Source organism: Staurois parvus, unplaced genomic scaffold (assembly GCF_062004578.1).
Source record: "Staurois parvus isolate SC_StPar_1 unplaced genomic scaffold, SC_StPar_1.0 ptg000341l, whole genome shotgun sequence".
NCBI classification, from domain to species: domain Eukaryota; kingdom Metazoa; phylum Chordata; class Amphibia; order Anura; family Ranidae; genus Staurois; species Staurois parvus.
Genome location: NW_028318137.1, coordinates 42,501 through 62,846, shown reverse-complemented (window position 1 = coordinate 62,846; position 20,346 = coordinate 42,501). Strand labels below are relative to the sequence as shown.

The 20,346-nt window shown below is 40.6% G+C and overlaps 1 protein-coding gene across 1 annotated transcript in view; it reads right to left on the bottom strand.

Annotated features, from left to right (window-relative positions):
* NOL8 (nucleolar protein 8) overlaps positions 1-20,346 on the bottom strand; it is a gene marked incomplete at its 5' end in the record, with an annotated part of 343,427 nt that overhangs the window by 289,618 nt on the left and 33,463 nt on the right. Inside the window, 2 exons of the mRNA XM_089684276.1 lie at positions 2,410-2,560; positions 4,717-4,795. Of these exons, the coding sequence (XP_089540402.1) occupies positions 2,410-2,560; positions 4,717-4,795 (230 nt within the window). The remainder of the gene's footprint in view (positions 1-2,409; positions 2,561-4,716; positions 4,796-20,346) is intronic.

Genomic DNA, 20,346 nt, shown 5'->3' with positions numbered 1-20,346 from the left:
AACCACTAAGAGTCATATTCAGCAATAGCTTTGAGAAACATTGTACAGAGCAATTTTTTTTAATAGTTTCATATTAGATTTGTAAATATCTGTCATGATTCGCACACTCATCTTCAAATCTGAGTGCATGAGGGTTTACACTTTGTCCACATTTTCATCCGTCCTTCGCGTTTTTGGTTGCCCTCTTCTTGCTTCATCGTGGACATCCTCCTGCCCCTCCTTAAACTACCTATGCCGTTCAAAAACACTTGATTTTTTTCTGGAATGTTCACCATAAGTCTGTTGTAACAGAGCTAGTGTTTCACTTTTGCCAATTTTCACACAAAATTTGATGTTAATCCATTGCTCTAGATTTTTGTAACTCATTTTCCGCCAACAGGGCAAAACACACACACGTTATTTATTCTACTATAAAGTCTAAGTCAACTGGTCTGCGACCCAGGCGAATGCAAGTGAGAACATGTCAGAACACACTACTTACCATCATTGTGATATATTGTAGGCATTCCGGGAATAAATGGTCACCTCATTTTGCAGTGCTACTTTAGAGCAGCAGAATAAGGAATTTATTAACCTCCTTGGCGGTCTGATTACGGCAATATTTTTGAATGTCAAAGCGGTACATGGTTTTGCATGGAAATTTCAGTGTCTGATGACGAATTTCCCTGCGAATCCCTATCACTCAATTCTGCAAGTGATTCTAATTCACTATCGCTGTTTTCTAGCTTTTGACCTAAAAGGACGCTTTTTGGATGCCATGGACATTCTCTAGTTTCCAGGCAGAAAGAACGGTAAAAGTGCAGCCACGGCACTGGACAAAGCACTAGGGACAAAACTGAGGTGAAATGGTTTGACACAGTAATGTACTCCTAACAGATTACAATGTCTTGTGTGTATGTCATGTTTTTACTTTTTGAATCTCCCACTTGTTCCGCCCCCCCGTGTTGCGGCGCTTGCAGGGTAGGGAACCCGGAAGATTGATGCCGACATCAGCTGGAGGACACAGTGGGAAAACATCGGGGGATCGCAGGGACAAGGCAAGTTACACTACACATACAAGATATATATAAAAAGTGCAGTGCTATAAAATAATGTATAATGATACTATAGTAAATATTCACAAAACATAATTATGATAAAATATAATTAAATAAAAGTTCATAAAGTGATATATAGGTGCCAGTGAGGTCCTGATGACTCAATTTGGTGATTGTGCTCTCGTGAGCAGAAGAAATGCACACTCACCGGACGCACAGTGATAATGCGCGTTTATATAATATATGCAGATGTCATCAGATAAGGTCATCAGGATCAGATAAGGTCATCACCGCCGGCCCCTCCCCCCTAGTCTCCTGTGGCGCTGGTAACACGGTAACGGAAGGCTCCCTTGGACGAGCGTACTTTGATTTGGCTTCGTAGTGCGGCCTTGAACGCCTGTTGTGCCTGCCCTGTGCCAGTGCTGATTTTCCAGATGCCCAGCCCTTAGCCTCCAGAGAGGGAGCCTTCTAACCCCCTGAGATTTGCACCCATCCATTGCCTAAAGAGGAGCTCTGGACGCCCCTGGATCATCCCATAAGGCTTTTGGATCCATTCATGCTGAGAGGGAGTCATTTCCTACCTGGCCCTGATGACCTTATCTGACGACATCTGCATATATTATATAAAACGCACATTATCACTGTGCGTCCGGTGAGTGTGCATTTCTTCTGTTCACGAGAGCACAATCACCAAATTGAGTCATCAGGACCTCACTGGCACCTTTATATCACTTTATGAACGTTTATTTTATTATATTGTGATATAGATATCTTGTGTCTTTTAAAGGGTTTATTTTGGTTACCTTAGTGTACAGCTGCTGATATACAATATTTTGAGCGGTCACATTTATTTCATATCTACACTACACACTACAGTTTAAGTCCAAGTGTGGGTTGGGGTTACCGCTTTTGGTACTGAAAAGTAACCCCGAGCCACACTCGGGATTACCGCTAGGGAGGTTAATCAAGTTGCAGTCATACATGGGAACATTTGTCAATTTGTGAGAACAAAAAAGGAGAGCTAAACATAAGCAGCAAGACAGATCAACTATAAGAGAGTCCAAATTCATTCATAAATGTCCCCCTCTGCAGCTCTAAAGTAGCACAGTGACAAAATAAAATCTGTACCGTCTATTTTTTAACCGGCTCCCGCTCGCCATATAAGGTAATGACGGGCGCAAGTTCTGGGAGGACATCATATGACGTCCTCCCACTCTAACCGCGCGTGCGCGGCTCCGGGATCCCCCACAATGCAGTATTAAGGGCCTAGAGGCCAATAACAAAAATCATTTGCAGTAGTCAATTTATTTATTACACCATTAAAGTGCTGTTAGTTTTGTTTGGCAACTGTATTAACTGGTTGATGACTTGCCTTGTGGTTTGGCACTTCAGTGCCTGGTACAGCAGTTTTCATCTGGAAATCCATGACTCCAGCTTTCTCTAAAGACAGCACTAGGTCATTTTGGAAACATGGTGCATTAGCTTTTTCCTTCTCCTTGGCTTCTTGTCTCTCTTTTGAAAGCCTGTTTGAACCACAAAAAGACAAACACTAACTTGCTTAATCAGTAAAGCAGCGATAAATTCTGTGACCTGTGACAATCAGATCTCAGTCAGATCAACTAAGAGCTTATTTATGATCAATTACTAAATGCATCAAAACTTTGCACATTGCTTATATTTTACTGAAATTAGCCATGCTAAAAAAGGAAAAAAATGCATCAAAGAGCATAAGGAAAAAATTGTCCAATACAAAAACACAGCAGGCACCCCCCCCTCCCCCTTCTGAACCATACAAAGCCACATGCCCTCAACATGGGGGGTGCTTTGAGGCAGAGTGGCCTCCCCCCAAAGCACCTTATCCCCAAGGGCCTCTTCCCCACAACCCTGGCCGGTGGTTGTGGGGGTCTGTGGGCAGGGGGCTTAGAATCTGGAAGACCCCTTTTAACAAGGGGCCCCCCAGATCCCGCCTCCCCTGCCATGTGAATGAGTATGGGGTACATGGTACACCTACTCATTCACAAAAAAAAAAGTGTAGTGTGAGAAAACACAGGACAGGGTCTTTGAACAGTCCTTTATTAAAAGAAAAAAAACTAAAAGAATGTCCCCCGCAGTAGATCCATCATCAATCACGATGCCTGCCGCCAACTCGGGGGGGGGGGGGACGGATCTGCTTCCAACGATGGCTTCCAGCCTTCTGCCTGCTCTGGTGGTTTGACAGTTCTTAAATAGGGCTACCTGGGGACATCACCCGAGTGACCCTGCCCCATATTTAAGAACTGTCAAACCACCAATGCAGGCAGAAGGCTGGAAGCCATCGTCGGGAGCAGAGCCTTTTTTTTTTGTTTCTTTTTTCGGGTCAGCGGTGGTGACGGCAGGCATCATGACTGACGTTGGATCTACTCCGGGGAACATTCTTTTAGTTTTTTTCTTTTAATAAAGGACTTGTCAAAGACCGTGTTTTGTCTTTTTTCACACTAGACTTTTTTTGTGAATGAGTAGTGGTAACATGTACCCCATACTCAGTCACATTGGGGGCAGGATCTGGTGGACCCCTTGTTAAAGGGAGATTCCAATAAGCCCCTGCCTGCAGACCCCCACAACCACCAGCCAGGGTTGTGGGGAAGAGGACCCCACGCCTTGTTTTTTATTTTTTTAATTGCAGGCAATTCTTTTACATTCAACCCCGCTGACAGCTGAAACATGGTTGTCGCTACTAAAATACCCCATGACTTGATAAAATAACTCATGTGGTATTTTAGTTGTGTTTACTTTTTTCTGATCTCCAGAGTGGACTAATAGGTTTTCAATGCATTCCTATGTGAAACGGCGTTTCGGTTTACAAATTTTTTGCTATACGAAAAGTCCTGCAGAACGAATTAAAATTAGTAAACCAAGGTATTACTGTAATTCTTGCTAGCGGCTTAGCCACTGGCAATAACAGCGTGCTAGAAATCAGACATGTTGGAAGTGCCCAAGTCGATGATGGATCGACTTGGACACAAATCAGCCTGCCTATACAAGGATCGCACCTGGGCCAGTCTCTGATGAACCGGCTGAGATTTTAACCATCTATGGTTGGCTTTACACTACCCCGGGTTAATATCTTCTACAATAATCCAATAATTCTGGCCTGGCACTCAATTTCCATGTGTGTTTCAAAATGGCAGCAATCCTTGCAAAGCCCACAACATTCATTAAACTCCTAAAACTTGCTTCTGTGGCTGAATAAAGTATGGGGATATGCTTCATATTTGGAGGTCTTGCCCACATATGACCATATTCTATACTGGAGGCTATGAACTTATGCATACATTATTAATAATACCGTGTAAAGACCCTTGAGTGGTGCTTTTACTCCTCCAGTGGACAACAAAACCAAACATCTGCAAATGCCTGGAAACACACTTTCCTTTGTACTGGACAATAAAACTAGGCTCAATGGCATCTTGATTAAAGCAACCTTGCCTTACTGAGACACACACACACACACACACACACACACACACACACGAGAATCCTTTGCTGTCTTGCTGAACTCCTTGCAGAGCTCCTGCAACACTATCTGACATTGTCCAAGAGGTAAGGGGTGAGCATAGTGGCATCTCATTTTTCTTCCCAAAATCCGGGGTTTAACATATAGTTTGCAGTCAATTTAAATCTTGTAGTGATATTTGTTTACCTGTTTAAGAAGCTTTCCTTGGCTTTTTCAATTTGTAACATTCTTCCTTTCCACTTTGTTTTGTTCAGAACAGATATGCCTAAGAAAAAAAAAAAAAAATTAAATTAAATGTTAATGAGCAATCTTATACTTAAAGTTTCAGTAAACCTAAAGCATTAAAAATCAATTGACCCAAAGAAACATGGAAAAAGGCCAAGTACAGACTTTAGAGGCACTGCAACAAAAATATCTTTAAAATCACTTTATTATTTAAAATGTAGACCATCACATAATACATACAGATTACTCCGCTAAGAATGCAAGACTTCCAGGAGAGAGTGGAGCATTCTATGCAAATTACAAAACTCATCAATATTAGTTAAAATTAATACAAAAATAACATATCCCGGTAAAAGTATCAAAGGACATAGATCAGATGTCAATGTTAGTAATCGCTCTGTAGTTACTCAACATGTTTCGGAAAAAACCCAGCCCACAAATGCTACAATTTTCTGATCCTCATTCTCTTCTGAGGAGTTTGACTGTAGGACAAGCCAAGGGGCTATATCATGGAGCACCAGCATCGTGGTTGTGGCCTTGGTCAGCAAGCGGCCAGTGACACCGTGATGGTGGGCTGGGTTTTTCCTGCACTTCCTGGTTTTTCCTGACACAGAGGCCCTGATTTACTATTGTGCCTGGGCGCATTTCTGTGGGCGAACGTCTAATTTTTATGAGCGACCGTCTACTTTTACCCCAAGAGATTTACTATTGAGCAGCGTCAACAAGTAGACGCCCAATCGAATTTACTAACGAGACACACCAGGAATCAGACTCAAAAAGCAGACTTGCCAAGAGGCACGTCTAACACCATGAAAAATCACTGCAGAAACATGTTCACATTGAAATTTGCTTTGCAAAATATCAGGACTTCACTTTAAACAATATCTGCCACTACCAAAAAAATTTTAAGTGTGTTAAAAAGTTTTTTTTTTTTTAAGCAAGTCGACACAGTGAAGAACTAGACGCTTGTGCAGTGTATTTGGCCGATATAAATGCGCATGTGCAGAACACATTTTAGACGTCCTCTGTGGGCGCTTGCTTTTTAGCCGCTCTTCAATAGTAAATCTCTGTGTGGAGTCCTGACAGCCAGCACTCGGTCGCATCTACTGTGTTTAACAAACAGCACTAGGCATATCTTTACGTATTCTAATTTGATTTCCTTAGTTCTATTGATTCTATTTTTGTTTCTTATCCTTTATAATTATTTCTGTAATGATTTTACTTATTTCCAAGGTCTAGATAATATTTATTTTGCCAGCTGAATGTAAAAATAAAAGGTCTGCAATAAACAAACAAACAAAAAAAAAAAAACACAAAACTGAGTCCCCCCAAAATCCATACCAGACTCTTATCCGAGCATGCAGCCCGGCAGGTCAGGAAGGGCGAGCGAGTGAGCGCCCCCCCCCCCTGAACCATACCAGGCCACATGCTCTCAACAGGGGGGTGCTTTGGGGCAGGGGGGCCCCCCCAAAGCACCGTGTCCCCATGTTCATTGGGACAAGGGCCTCTTCCCCACAACCCTGGCCGGTGGTTGTGGGGGCCTGCGGGCGGGGGGCTTATCAGAATCTGGAAGCACCCAGATCCTGGCGCCCCCCCAAGTGAATGAGTATGCGGTACATGGTCCCCCTACTACTTCACAAAAAAAGCAAAAGTGTAGTGTAAAAAAAAAACCCACAGTACAGGGTCTTTGATAAGTCCTTTAATAAAACAATGTCCCCCGAAGTAGATCCAGCGTCAACCCGAAAAAAAAAAAAAAAAGTTTCGCACTCGACGAGGCTCACCAGCCTTATGCAGCCAGTCTCCCTGACATTTCTAATATAGGTAAGGGGCGGGGCCATCAAGCATACTTCCAGATTCTGATAAGCCCCCCACCCGCATACCCCCACAACCACTGGCCAGGGTTGTGGGGAAGAGGCCCCCAAAGCACCCCATGTTGAGGGCATGTGGCCTGGTATGGTTCAGGAGGGGGGCGCTCGCTCGTCCCCCCCCTTTCCTGACCTGCCGGGCTGCATGCTCGGATAAGGATCTGGTATGGATTTTAGGGGGAACCCACGCTGTTTTTTTTCTTTAATTTTGGCGTGGAGTTACCCCTTAACCATACCAGACCCGAAGGGCTTGGTATGGATGGGAGGGGGGACCCCACGCATTTTTTTTATTATTAGTAATTACTTCTGTCCCTGCAGAGCTGGGCGATTATATTTGACATTAAGTATAGAGGTTACAACATTGTATCCAAATAAAAACATCTATATCCGAAATGGATACAAATAGATACAATGTTGTAACCTCTATACTTTTTAATGTCAAATATAATAGCGCAGCTCTCTGCAGGGGCAGAAGTAATTACTTCGCCATTATATTTGCCAGCCATAGACAAGCAAAAATTGGCCGATTTTTTTTACCGTAGGTGGTAACGTCAGCCGATTGAACTGATTTTTCGTTTTTTTTTTTTATTAAAACGGACAGTTTTCGCCCCATCTATGGCCTGCATTTTTCTTTTTTTTTTTTGAAGGTCACGTCTCATGCGCATATTTTTTTTATCGGTAAAAGTTTGGCCGATTTGCCGATCATTGCCGTAAAAAAAAAAAAAAAAAAAAAAAACGGCCGATTTTACACCCATCTAAAGCAGGCCATAGATGGATCTAAAATCAGCCGACTTTTCAGCCAGAAAAAAAAAAAAAAAAAAAAAAGTGGGTTAATTGGTCAGCCATTTTTGGGGGATTTTGGCACATTTTCTTTATCGGTAAATTTGGAAAAAAATCGTCCGATCTTGCCGATCATTGCCACAAAAAATGGCCGATCGGCAAAATCGGCAGATTTTTTCCCCAAATTTACCGATAAACAGAAAGTGCCAAAATCCCGAAAAACGGCTGACCAATTATCCCACTAACGGAAAAGGCCCTTGTCCCCCTGCCCCAAAGCACCCATGTTGAAGGAATGTGGCCTGGTATGGTTCGGGGGGGGGGGATGCTCGCTCGTCCCCCCCCCCCTTTCCTGACCTGCCGGGCCACATGCTCGGAGAAGGGTCTGGTATGGATTTTGGGGGGGACCCCACTCTGATTTTTTCCTCTTTAATTTTGGCGTGGAGTTACCCCATAATATCCATACCAGACCCGAAGGGCTTGGTATGGATGGGAGGGGGGACCCCACGCCATTTAAAAAAAAAAATTATAATTCCCTACAATGCTTTTACATTCAACTGTCAGTGGGGAACTCCGCCGCCAGCGGAAACATAAAATAACTCATGTGGGATTTTAGTAGCGACAACCATGTGTTAATGTTTCAGCTGTCAGCGGGGTTCCCCACTGACAGCTGAATGTAAAATAATTCCTGTAAATTAAAAAGAAAAAAAAGAAAAAAAAAAAAAACACTGGTGTCCCCCCTCCCATTCATACCAAGCCCTTCGGATCTGAAATGGATTAAGGGGTAACTCCACGCCAAAATTATTCTGATAAGCCCCCCTGCCCCAAAGCACCCCCCATGTTGAGGGCATGTGGCCTGGTATGGTTTAGAAAGGGGGGGGGGAAGCTCGCTTGCCCCCCTTTCCTGACCTGCCAGGCTGCATGCTCGGATAAGGATCTGGTATGGATTTTGGGGGGACCCCATGCCATTTTTATTTAGTATGGTGCTGGTTTTTAAAAATAATTCTCCTTTTTTTTCTTCACTATAGCTCAGAAATTCACCTGTCACTTCCCCAAGCTAAAAGAGAAAGTTTTCTTGGAATTTATATCCATAAAGGAAACAATGTTTACTTTGAGTTTATTAAAAGATACAAAGTTTTTGTAACTTCGGGGAAAAGTGACTTCTAAGCTTGTGAACTATAGTGAAGAAAAAAAAAAAAAAAAAAAAAAAAAACCTGGCATTTGAAAATCAGCGCCGACATACACTTTGTATTGCGAAAAAAAATTAAATTGTGTAAACCGAGGCATTATTTTCATTGGATTTTCATTCGTAAACCAAAAATTACGTTAACCGAGGCGTTGGTAAACCAAGGTACACCTGTATTAGTATTGCAATCCTTTGTATTGGGATACATAGAACCAACATACATCTGAATTGGTAACATAGCACAACATTTGTGTCGCAAATATCTGGCTAGTTACACTGACCTTGCCCAGGGACTTAGGGTTGATTCACACCACAGAAAAACAGGCAGAATTAGTGTTCAACAGCTCTGTGGATTAGTGTTTAGCACTGCTGCCTCACAACGCTAGGATTGTAGGTTTGAATCCCAACCACAGCAATAAATTTGGATGATCTCCGTGTGACTACCCTAACATATATGTGCTGGTGGCAGCATCTTTGCTTTCTGTATAAATTATCCCTAGAATGAGGCCTTGTCTGTTCAAACACCTTTAAAGTTGCACCTTATGTGAATGTCAAACCATGGGATGAGATAAGGGCCTGGACAAAATGATGGATTTGATAATGCTGGTTTGGACTCCACCCCCTTTTGGGAAAGTTTGTCAAACCATGAGAAGAGTGAGCGAGAGAGAGAAAAGGATTAAAAAAATATAAATAAAATGGCATGGAGTCCCCCCCCCAAATCCATAACAGACCCTTATCCGAGCATGCAGATACCGCATGCCTTCAAAGATTTATTTCCTTTGTTGAATTGCCTGCTTGGTTCACACTCGATGCAACTTAAAATTGTGCTTTTTGTTGGCAATTTCACCATATTTTCTGTAGATTTACCAATGAGTTATTGAATTTTCAATTGTGTTTTGCACTGCGGTTTCTATTGTAGTCTATATATGAAATCGCTAAAAAATGCTGAAAAAGGTAGACAAGAATGACGTTTGAAATTGTGCTGCAGCAAATCGCTTACGTTAAGACACTCACATCCACATTCATTAGATCCGATATCAGGTACAATTTCAAATTCCCAAATCGCACCTGAAATTGTGCACGCTGGATGCGACTTGGCATGTGATTTGCATGACATGCGACTTGCAAATCATATGCCAAGTCGCACCCTATTGTCTGCTAATAGAGCAGTCACATGGGTGCGTTTCCAACACAGATTTCTAAAGTAGTACATGTACTACTTTTGTGGTAATTTGCATAGATATCGGTGTCAGATTTCTTGCAAATCGCAAGGAAATTGGCATCTTCACTGTACGTTGCACAATTTCTAAATTGGCTTTGATGTGATCGGGGTGTAAAGCCTTTTTAGGTTTGATTTCCTGAGTGTTTTTCCGATTTATGGGAAATGCCGCATACTAGCAAAAGTAAATTGACATTTTCAGTATTGCATGAGAGATGTGGTCATGCGACTGCCTTAACTCATGCTATAATCTGGAGTGAATTGTGCCCATGGGGCCAAGAAATATTGCCAATAGGGTTCCCTTTTACATCCCTGTTCAATGTTCTGTTGTATGCTGCACAGGTACACTTCACTGTGGATTTTTCTGACTCTGATTTTTGGGGCCTGTATACCAAGGGTAACACAGGTGGGAAGAGGATTCATCAGGTGCAAACACTTTCTCTGACCAAATGAATGACAGTGGTGGGTGTGGCCTACCTTATATAAAGAGATGCAGTAGTGGCTGATTTTTGCCTTGTACAGGCACATTATTTCTGCAAGTCCTTGTCTGTGGTGGTTTGGGGAGGAAGAGATATTGTGGTGAATTGCCCCAGGCCACACGCACACTGTTTTGATCTGGGCTGTAAAGGTTTTGCATGTTCTTCCTTCTAAGGTGTGTTTGTGTGTTATTGTATAATGATTGTGTGGTTATCTTTGCGTTTTAATCCTAACACGTCAGTTGCTCTGCTCTTCCAAGTTTGCTTTATTTAGAATGAAATGCTGTTTTCAGACAAACATGATGAGAAAATGTATGTGTGGGGGATTTGGGGAGGTGGGATGTGTTATTTTGGCACATATGCAGTTTTATATTGAGTTCTGCAGCTTGTTTTGTGGATAAGCCTAAGTGATTCATATTAACCATTTCCTGCCGTAACCTGTGAAAGCACAGTTCATTAGAAGTATAGTCTTTAAGATTGTAAGCTCTTATGAGCAGGACCGTTCTATTTTTAGCAACATCAATCCCATTTTTTTCTTCACCAAGATAACGAATGTACCTACTTGTTGCTGTCCAAATAAATGTGGAATGCGTATTTGATCAATAAACATTTGGACTATGTATTTTTGGGGAATATTTGTTCTAGTTGAATGTAGCACAGTGGCTAAATGTTTAGCACTTCCACCTGGCAGTACTAGGGTCGTTGGTTCAAATCCCAACCATGGCACCTCCTGCCTGGAGTTTGTATGTTCTCCCTGTGCCTGTGTTTCCTCCAGGTACTCTGGTTTCCTCCCACACTCTAAAGACATGCTGGTAGGTTAGATGGATCCTGTCAAAATTGGCCCTAGTATATGTATGAATGTAAGTTAGGGCCCTTAGTATGCCCCTTGAGGGTTATAGACTGATGTGAATTTACCACATATATATGTAAAGCGCTGTGTAGATTGACAGCGCTATATAAGTATCTGAAATAAATGTACTAGCACCCCTAACACTTATTTTTGTTAGCTATATAATATGCCCAAATCTTCCTTCTTAGAGCGCACATATGCAAGTATGTCCAAACAAACCAAAAGCCCCCTATTGCACCAAGACATGTTGTTATGTACCAATGAACTAGTCGTGTTCAATGTCCAGCTAGCTAGTCTTTCTACAATCCTCTTAACAGTAATAAATTGGGCCCTCAATTTATGTTGACTTTGGGCCTTTACCGGCAAATATATATTCGCCAATGTCATATATACAGTATAGCTGCAAGCATACATTCACCAATGTCATATACACAGTATAGCTGCAAGCATACATACGCCAATGCCAAATCCACAATTGAACTGCAAATATATTTGCGAATGTTATATACACAATGGAGCCGCATGCAAAATTGCTATGGTGCACAAATAAACGCCAAGACGGCTGTTGGAGGCGCTAGAGCAGCTGTCATACCAGAAATACGTCATGACGTTGGCGGAAGGACGTTTGCACACACCCGGTAGTGGGGAATGTTAGTGTCTATTTTTTAGTTTTGTGAATAGTTCTTGTGGAATTCCAGACCACATCTGGACATGGCGAAATCGCCGTTTTCCACCAAGGAGCTGACCCTCATTTGCCGGGGAAACATTACTAATAACTGTATTTTCAGTTGAAAACATGTCCAATTCCTAGATGCATTGAGGTACATAGCAGAGATTCAAGGTTCTTAACTATACAGGTGGCATAGACATAAGCATACACCCAGGGCCACTGTTAGATATCATGGGGCCCCGTACAGCATACCTGACAGCCCCCCACCGCCAGAGAAAATATCCAAATTATATTTATGGTAAAAATACACCAAATACATTCATTGACATAATCCCAACCATATTCCTGTGAAATCTAAAATGATAAAACTGTACTGAGTTCTTAAATAAAGCTGTGTATGTACCTGAGGTCTTGGGGCTCATGGGTGCTGTGGCCTGTAGAGTGGGAATCAGTGGTTTGTTTTTGTGGCTGTCGCCGTTTGCAGGCAACCTATGTTACACAATGGAAATGCTGCTGTCAGGAATGGACTTGCCAGTAATGGTGGGACTCACCTGCCTTGTGGGCTGCAGTACCAGGGCTGGCCAGCGGGTGCTCCCAGCAATCAGAGACTCAACCCTGCAGGCAGCCAAACACCTGAAGCTGATTATGCAGGTGTATTTAAGGGATGGCCAGACCTGCAGTCTCTGCCTTGGTGTGTGTTTTTCCTGGGCCCTGTATCTTGTTACCTGCATCCCTGTTCCTGTCCCTGTCTCTGTCTGACTGATTCGTTGCTGACCCTGCCTGATCCGGACCTCTGCTGACTTCTCCTGTTTGATACCTGGCTTGTGACCCCGACCATTCTCTGCCTGACCCCCTGTTCCTACCTGCCCGATTGTTATTGACCCGGCCTGCCCGACGACGCTTGCATTGTATGTATTATCTGTGGGTGGTTTGGTTCGTTTGCACTGTGTTGTTTTAGTATTGCACTGCGTTTATGTATTGTTAGTGTTAATAAATTATATTGTTTATATCATATCTGAAGCCTGCGTTTCCCTGCGTCAGTTCACATACCTCTAGTCATACCCTGGAGCCCTGACAGCTGCAGGTCATAATTTGACAAGTATATGGGTACAGGTGTACAGCCCTGAACAGAGACAGTGAGCATTCAGGGCCACTTCCCCACGCCTTCACACCTGTCAGATGACAACCTGTGTTCATACAGCTGCTGTGCCCCCATAGTGTAACAGGTGGCTCCAGCCACATGAACAACCCCCTCATTCATGCTGTACAGGCCAGGAGGACCTGTGTGAATGGGCATTTTTTACTTTTTTTCCTCAGCTCATTAATTTCAAATGGGCTGCCTAACATGTGGGAACATACAAAAATACTGCAGGCATGTTATTGTAAAAGTGTGTTGCACCTAACCGCACAGTAATGTGGTGCCATGCGTTTTGGTGGCTGTGAATGCATCTGTGTTTACTAGACATGTGGAGGTGCAATTAAGTTTTCATCATGGTACCTGCGCACATCTGCAGAGGGCATTGCATTTCTTTGCTGTGCTGGACAATGCGTGCTCTTGCATGCGTTTCTGCACCACAAATGGTGTGAACAAGTCCTAAGGGCCAGTTCACACTATAGAAACAGTCGGGGCGTGTTCCAGTGCCGTTTTGGGGCGTGTTCCAGTGCCGTTTTGGGGCGTGTTGGATGCAAAAAAAAGCAACTGAAACACATGTAGTGTGAACTGGCTATTATCGGTCAGGGAACGGGACTGACCAGGAATTGTCAATTCAATCAGACTAGTGTTGAGATACAATCAGGAATCATAATGCGAGATCTGAGCTGGAGGTGATAGGAAATGAGACATTAACTTGATCAATAAATGAATAGTTAAATAAGAGTGGGGCGGGGATACATAGATTTGTAGATGGAACAGGTGATGACAGGGGGGGTGGGGGAGGGGGTCAAGTTGTATAAGGAGAGAGGTTTAAGAGCTCGTTCACACTTGACTTCATTTCTCTTGCCAAATGCCCCTATAGCGTTTGACAGGCGTTTGGGGAGCATTTGAGGAGAGTAAAAACGCTTCCCAAACACCATATGGTTTTGAGGCATGTGATAAGCATTTACCAAGCGTTAAAAATGCACCACAAATGCCTGTAATGAAGTTAAATGGTATTGACGCTCCAAAAATGCCTCGCAACCACACCGCAAGGTGTGGCAGGCATTTGAAGAGCAGCACCATAGACTTGAATGGGAGGCTTCAACTCCTGCTGACTTGACATGAGGCGCCAGTTTTGCCATGATGCAATGCTAACGCTTCAGTGTGAACAGCACTGTATGCTGTCATGTGCAGAATTTTCATAGGCGTTTGAGAATCGTAAAAAACGCTTCCCAAATGCCTGCTGACAAAGCTAGTGTGAATGCAGCCTTAGAGAAAATAAAGTTGTAATGAAATATAAACAGAAGGAAAATTGAAAAATTCAAACTGGTCAGAAGACAAGGTAAGATTCACTCCCGTTCCACTTTCTTGTCAGTAGCCAAAATCTTAACTGACCTATATTCCTGCCACTGAGAGGAGGAGGAAGGAGGAAGGAGGAGGGAGGAAGGAGGAGGGAGGAGGGAGGAGGAACAATGTATCTATTTGTATCCAAATAAAAACATCTTTATCCAAATTGGATACAATGTTGCAACTGCAATACTTTTCATGTAAAATATAATAGCAGTGCTCTCTGCAAGGGACAGAAGTAAAAATGGCAGCCATAGACGGGACGAAAATCAGACGATTTTTTGCTGTTGGTGGTAACGGCCGATTGAACGACCAATTTTTAGGTTAATTGGGCCTAGTATATGTAAAAAAAACTAACAGCATGTCTTTGGAGTGTTGGCAGAAACACACCCATGCAGAGAAAGCATGCAAACTGAGATGCAGCCATGACTGGGATTAGAACTCATGGCCCACGTGCTGTAAGTTCTGAGTTCTAACCACTAAGCCACTGTAGGAGACAGTCATACATACATAATTGGAATTAATCTTTTGATTCCCCTATGTTTTTCGTTATACCTAGATGGATATATGATGCCCATTATATTCTTCAACCCTATTTGGCCAATTAGACCTCTAGACAGAACATATTTCCATAGGTAAAATCAATTAAGTTAATTTTTTATTAATTAACATTTGATTCCTTTTTGAAATTAATTTCTGATTGTCTATCCTATTTTGTCTAGATGGATGTTTGATGTCCATCATTTCCTTTCTTATGGTTGTGAACGTATAGGTCAAATAGATCTTTGTAGGTTATACCTATATATCCTAAAGCATTTAAGGAGGTAAAATTGCCCAAAGTTTATCTTAACCTGTTGAATTATTATCTCTTCATAGTTTCCGTTAAATTTAATTAATCTTTTGTTTATCCCATTGTGCCTAGATGATATCTGATGCCCATTATATCCTTTACAACTGTTTTGGACGTGTAGGCCAATTAAGATTTTTTAGGTCATTTTCTTCTAGCTCTGAGCTTTCACATCCAGGGTGAGCCATTGAGTCCCATATATATGTATATATATTTGATTAAATACCCTGTATTGGATATATTAAAGTTGTTTGGTAATTGAGCAGTTTTTTTTAATATAATTTTAGACCGCCTTGGCAGTAGAAATTTCCTCAAAAATCTCCCCTGAAGAAGCCCGTGAGGGTAAAACATGTAGGGAGTATACTACATTTACCTAACCAAGTCTGAATCTCAGTTGGTATTCTTAGAATTGAAACTGTTTTTATATCTTTTCCTCTCGTTTTACCAAAATACGAAATAAAAATTATATAAAAAACTTTTATTGTGTGGTATTTATGTCTATGCACCCTGAAAGTCCCATCTTCTCTATTGATTTGCAATTTTAAAGGGATGTGGTGCAATAATCATATCTGGTCACTTGCTCGCCACTTCACCGTTTCACTTTGTTGCTATTATTTAAGTCTCTATTCCCCTGCAGACAGGAAAAGACCTGGGAAATGTCACAACCTCTTAAGAGCAATGATTAAAAGGTACTCAGACGATTTTTTAAAATATTAAGTTAAATACATTAGCTTGATCTTTATAAATAAATAGAAGAGATAATGGCATTTTAACATTGTATGTTTAGTATCACTTTGATTGCCAGGTCTCAGAGATACTTTGTGAATTGGTAAGTCTATATTAGAAAACTATCTTCAAAGTATAAAACGTCAACCCATTTACAGCAAACTACAAATCAATTTTCTAAATCAGTAAAAATGTTAAACATTACTTTTTTTGTCTAATTTTTTTTGCAAATATTTTGTCATTTTTAAGACAGTTAAAACGCTCTTACAATTTGCAGTACATAAAAGTCATGAAAAGAACATCAAAAGGGACAAAGAATAAGTCCTGCTTGGAAGAAAGAGAAAAAAGGAAGAGACAAATTTAGGAAAAAACAAATCTAACAATTGTTCCTTAAACACAAATAATCACGTACATAATTCTGAATGTAGCAACCAGATAACAATTGCAATAAAAACATTGGCATACATCTGCACCAGCAAAGTATCTGCTGTATTATAACACATGAAAAGCTGGTCATACGTTAGTACAATTTTTGTATGAACTTAATGACTTGATGAATGTCATTTGAAAGTACATCAAAATTTAGTTTGCTTTTATTTCCAATTTTGGAATGAATAGACTTTCCTGAAAAAGAACTACATATACAATTAGAAATTTGTTCATTGGTGAAACAAATTCCATCCTGTTCCTTCAAAACAAGTATGCAGCAGCACCAACAGTTGTGGATGTATAGCACGCTATCACCCTAACAATTTATCAGAATTCCAATGTAAATAATGTGGGGAATAATGTATTACCCTAATATAGCTTGGATAAAATCAACTAGAGACTTCTGGTCCATTTAACCATCCTAATAACTTTTCAATCCTATTAGGGAAGCCTCATTTTGATGTAAAAGTTTTTCAAAGCCAAGATAGTTATTAAACCACCTGTTGTGAACTTTTGAAATTATTTATCAAAATAGAATGTTCTTCTGACAGCCAACCAGCCTAGCCATCTTTTAAGGGTTAACTTGTCTTGGTTGAAAATTCGAATGACCCTCCAGTTAAGAAATGTAAATAATGGGTGAAGGGATTTTTTTTTTCTAGAGACAATAGACTGTCTATCCATAGGTGGTCTAAGACTAGGATTCTGAGGAGTTTCAAGTGTATACTATGAGACTAGCAAGAATGGGATATGTCAACAAATACTGTTTATATATTGGGGTTGAATTGAATACATCTACAAAAGTTAGACCCTCAAATAAGACATTGGATCTTCAAACATTGAGTCATCACACATAACTAAAAGACAATGATGAGACGGGAACTTAACTGGTTGAAAGTTTACCCAAACCTTGCAGAGTGTGATGAACCTACAAACCTCTCGAACTATCACAATATACTATTATCCACTAAGGTTGAAAGCATAAAATGGTTGTTTACTCTGACTCCAACACAATAGCCAGGTAAACAGAGAGTCTTTCCCTACCCATGGGAAATGTTGGTTCCAAGACAAAAAGGTTAAATTCAGGACATATAAGGCTAAGAATTGAATATATCTACCCACGGAGATATTACCAAAAAGCATAGTATCAATGGATGTTATAAAGAATATGTTTCACACACCACAAAATATTCAACTGAATGGGGATTGTATATCACTAACTTGAGTATTGAGATGAGAAAAAAAAATAAGATATATTGTGAATTAGCATTAGTTGTATGTCTTTCAGGAAACAAATGCTTTTACACAAGTTGTACCTCAGAGAAATGAATAACTGAACATACACAGATATTCCATGGTTCCTATTTAGAACATTATAGGTATGATCAACTATATATATCTGGATAAGACATATAGTTAATACCTGAAATCACCTTGAGTTCCACCCGAGGTGTGAGTCATCATCAATACTCAAATTGTTCTATGGTACATGACTGCCATCTGGCGGACAGGTGAGAAATAGCTTATGTACATACATTTCTGAACCAGCCAATCGAAAAGCCTGGTGGGAGGGTCCCTTAGAACAATAGTTTAGATGGTATAAAAACCCATGCACCTCATTTAGAAAAAAAAAACCTCACTAAAAAAAAAAAAAAAACTCATTGAAAGAAAACCTCATTGAAAAAGGAACAACTGACTGAAGATATCTGGAGAGACTGAAATCCATCTCTGTTGTCTATCAACTCTTCCATCCTTTCAAACTTCTAAAAACTTTACTTCTAAATCTCTGTGCTTCTATCTTCCTACATTCTCCCACACTATTGAACTATATCTCACTTTCCCCTGTGGTCATCATTCTGAAGGCGTTCCATTGCCAGTTGGATCCACTGGGAGGTGTCATATTCCTAGATCTGGGTGTGGCGAGACTGTCCATTTAATTTTGTATTGCATATTTTATCTGTTGTGTAGAGTAATAAGAATTACCTTAGTGTATCACAACTGTATTGGGTGATTATATATATATATATATATATATATCCCGTATTACTGTTAGAGATTGTTGGTGTCATATTACAAATTTTTCATATTTCATAAAGTATTAGAGTATAATTTATCAGGGAATATCTTCTTCCATTGCTATGGCCACGTAATGAGAAAATAACCTTTGAGATACTCGAAATTATTAGTTATTAATAAATTAAATTTTTATCATTATCATCTACAAAATTGTTATATTGATTTTCATTATTTAGAAACATTATTATTGTGTATGATATTGGTAGGATATATCTTTGACCGTGTGTATCAATATTCATTCATCACCAGTCTTTTGCGTTTTGTGTTAAGATAAATGTAATTTTTGTACATAAATACATTTTTATATTTATCTATTATAAGGCAAATTTTGTGTGCCATAGGTGAAATATAAAGATCAGTGGTCTTCCTGAGTCAACTGGCCCAGTAGATCTTTTGGACACTGCAATCAGTATCCTTAATGGTGATCTCGGCAGACCAGCTACTTTCCTCATAGGAATCGACAGGGTACACAGGATCAATGTCCCAGGCACTGCTGAATGTATTCAGCCTAAAGACCCTCTGTAGGGTGCATTTTTTACACTGAAAGAGGAGATCATGAGTCGTGCATTGAGCAGGGGTCCCTAGCAGTTTGATAGTGCCAACATACAACTTCTTCTGAACCTATCCCGTAGGACTCTAGTTATGAGACGCCAAATGAGACCTCTACTAGACAAAAACCAGGGACGGTAAGGGTACCTATGTTTGAACATAGGCCTTCACACTGACCACATCATCCTCAATGAACCTTGGCAACTACTAGCTTGACTGATTGGCTACGGAGGTGGTACCTAGTGGTTCCCTGCTTTCACTGAAGAGACACCATAGGCCCTCAAGCAGAAGCAGCTTCAGACACTCTTGCTCTGACAAGTTGCACAGAGAGCAAACGCCTGTTTTGAGCCACTCTGTCAATGTCAGTACCATAGCTCTGAGGTAATTTGCTGGGGTAGCCCTCCATGCTTACTTTAACATACTAGAAGACACTATGTGGGTTATTTGCTAAACCTGTAGAGTGCAGCTCTGCATAGAAACCAATCAGCTCCTAGGTTTTGTCAAAGCATACTTATCTGCTCTGCAGCTGCTCTGGTCCAGTCCCAGGCTGAGCTGCCAGTGACAACTTCAGTGTGTTGGAAAGGCAGCCAACAACGGAAGCTTCATAGTAATTCTATAGGCGACGTAACTTACCAGGCCTTTTTTCCAGCCGTTGTTGGCTGTCTCCTGCACACAAAGGGAGTGATTTTTTTTTTTTATATATAGAGCAAGATAGTTAAGGCTTGAAATGTGGCTGAGAGTAGGTTTGGAGTTGTGAAGTTTTGCCTTCCACTTTAATTGAGCAAGCTGAAGTTAGAAGCTGTACCAGATTCTGAATGCACCTGTATTAGTCAATTTACCCCCATGTATGACATTAGATCTACTATAGCTAACTTTCTTCTGCATCATCAGAACGATAATACCTTTGCTCCCATCCAATGGTAAAGGCTGGAATGTGTAGTAGGGGAGTCTTTATTAAACATTGCTCACAACTTCACCACTAGGTGACCGCCCGCAGTACATTTACTGCTACAAGGTGATAATACCTCAATATAGCCAAAGCAAACAAGTGCTTAACTAAAACTATTTATTAAAAAAAAAAAAAAAAGTATAAATTAATTGAATCAAGTACATATATTAATGCAGTGTAAAAAAATAAAAATATACATATATATATATATACACACACACTGTCCAAAAATAATTCTAAACGCAGTGTTCAAAATACCAAGGGATAAATCAATTGAATCAAGTACATTTAATATAAAAACGCAGTGCTCAAAAAATTTATATAAATGCAGTGTCCAAAATACCAAAGTGTCCAAAAATATAAAAGTCACACTAAACATGCAAATACAAGTCCTTTCTGCAGACACTTTCCCAAAAGTGATCCTCAAAAAAGAAAAAAAAAAAAAAAAACTAAAATAATGTATTATCCTATTATCCCTAAAACAATGTACACT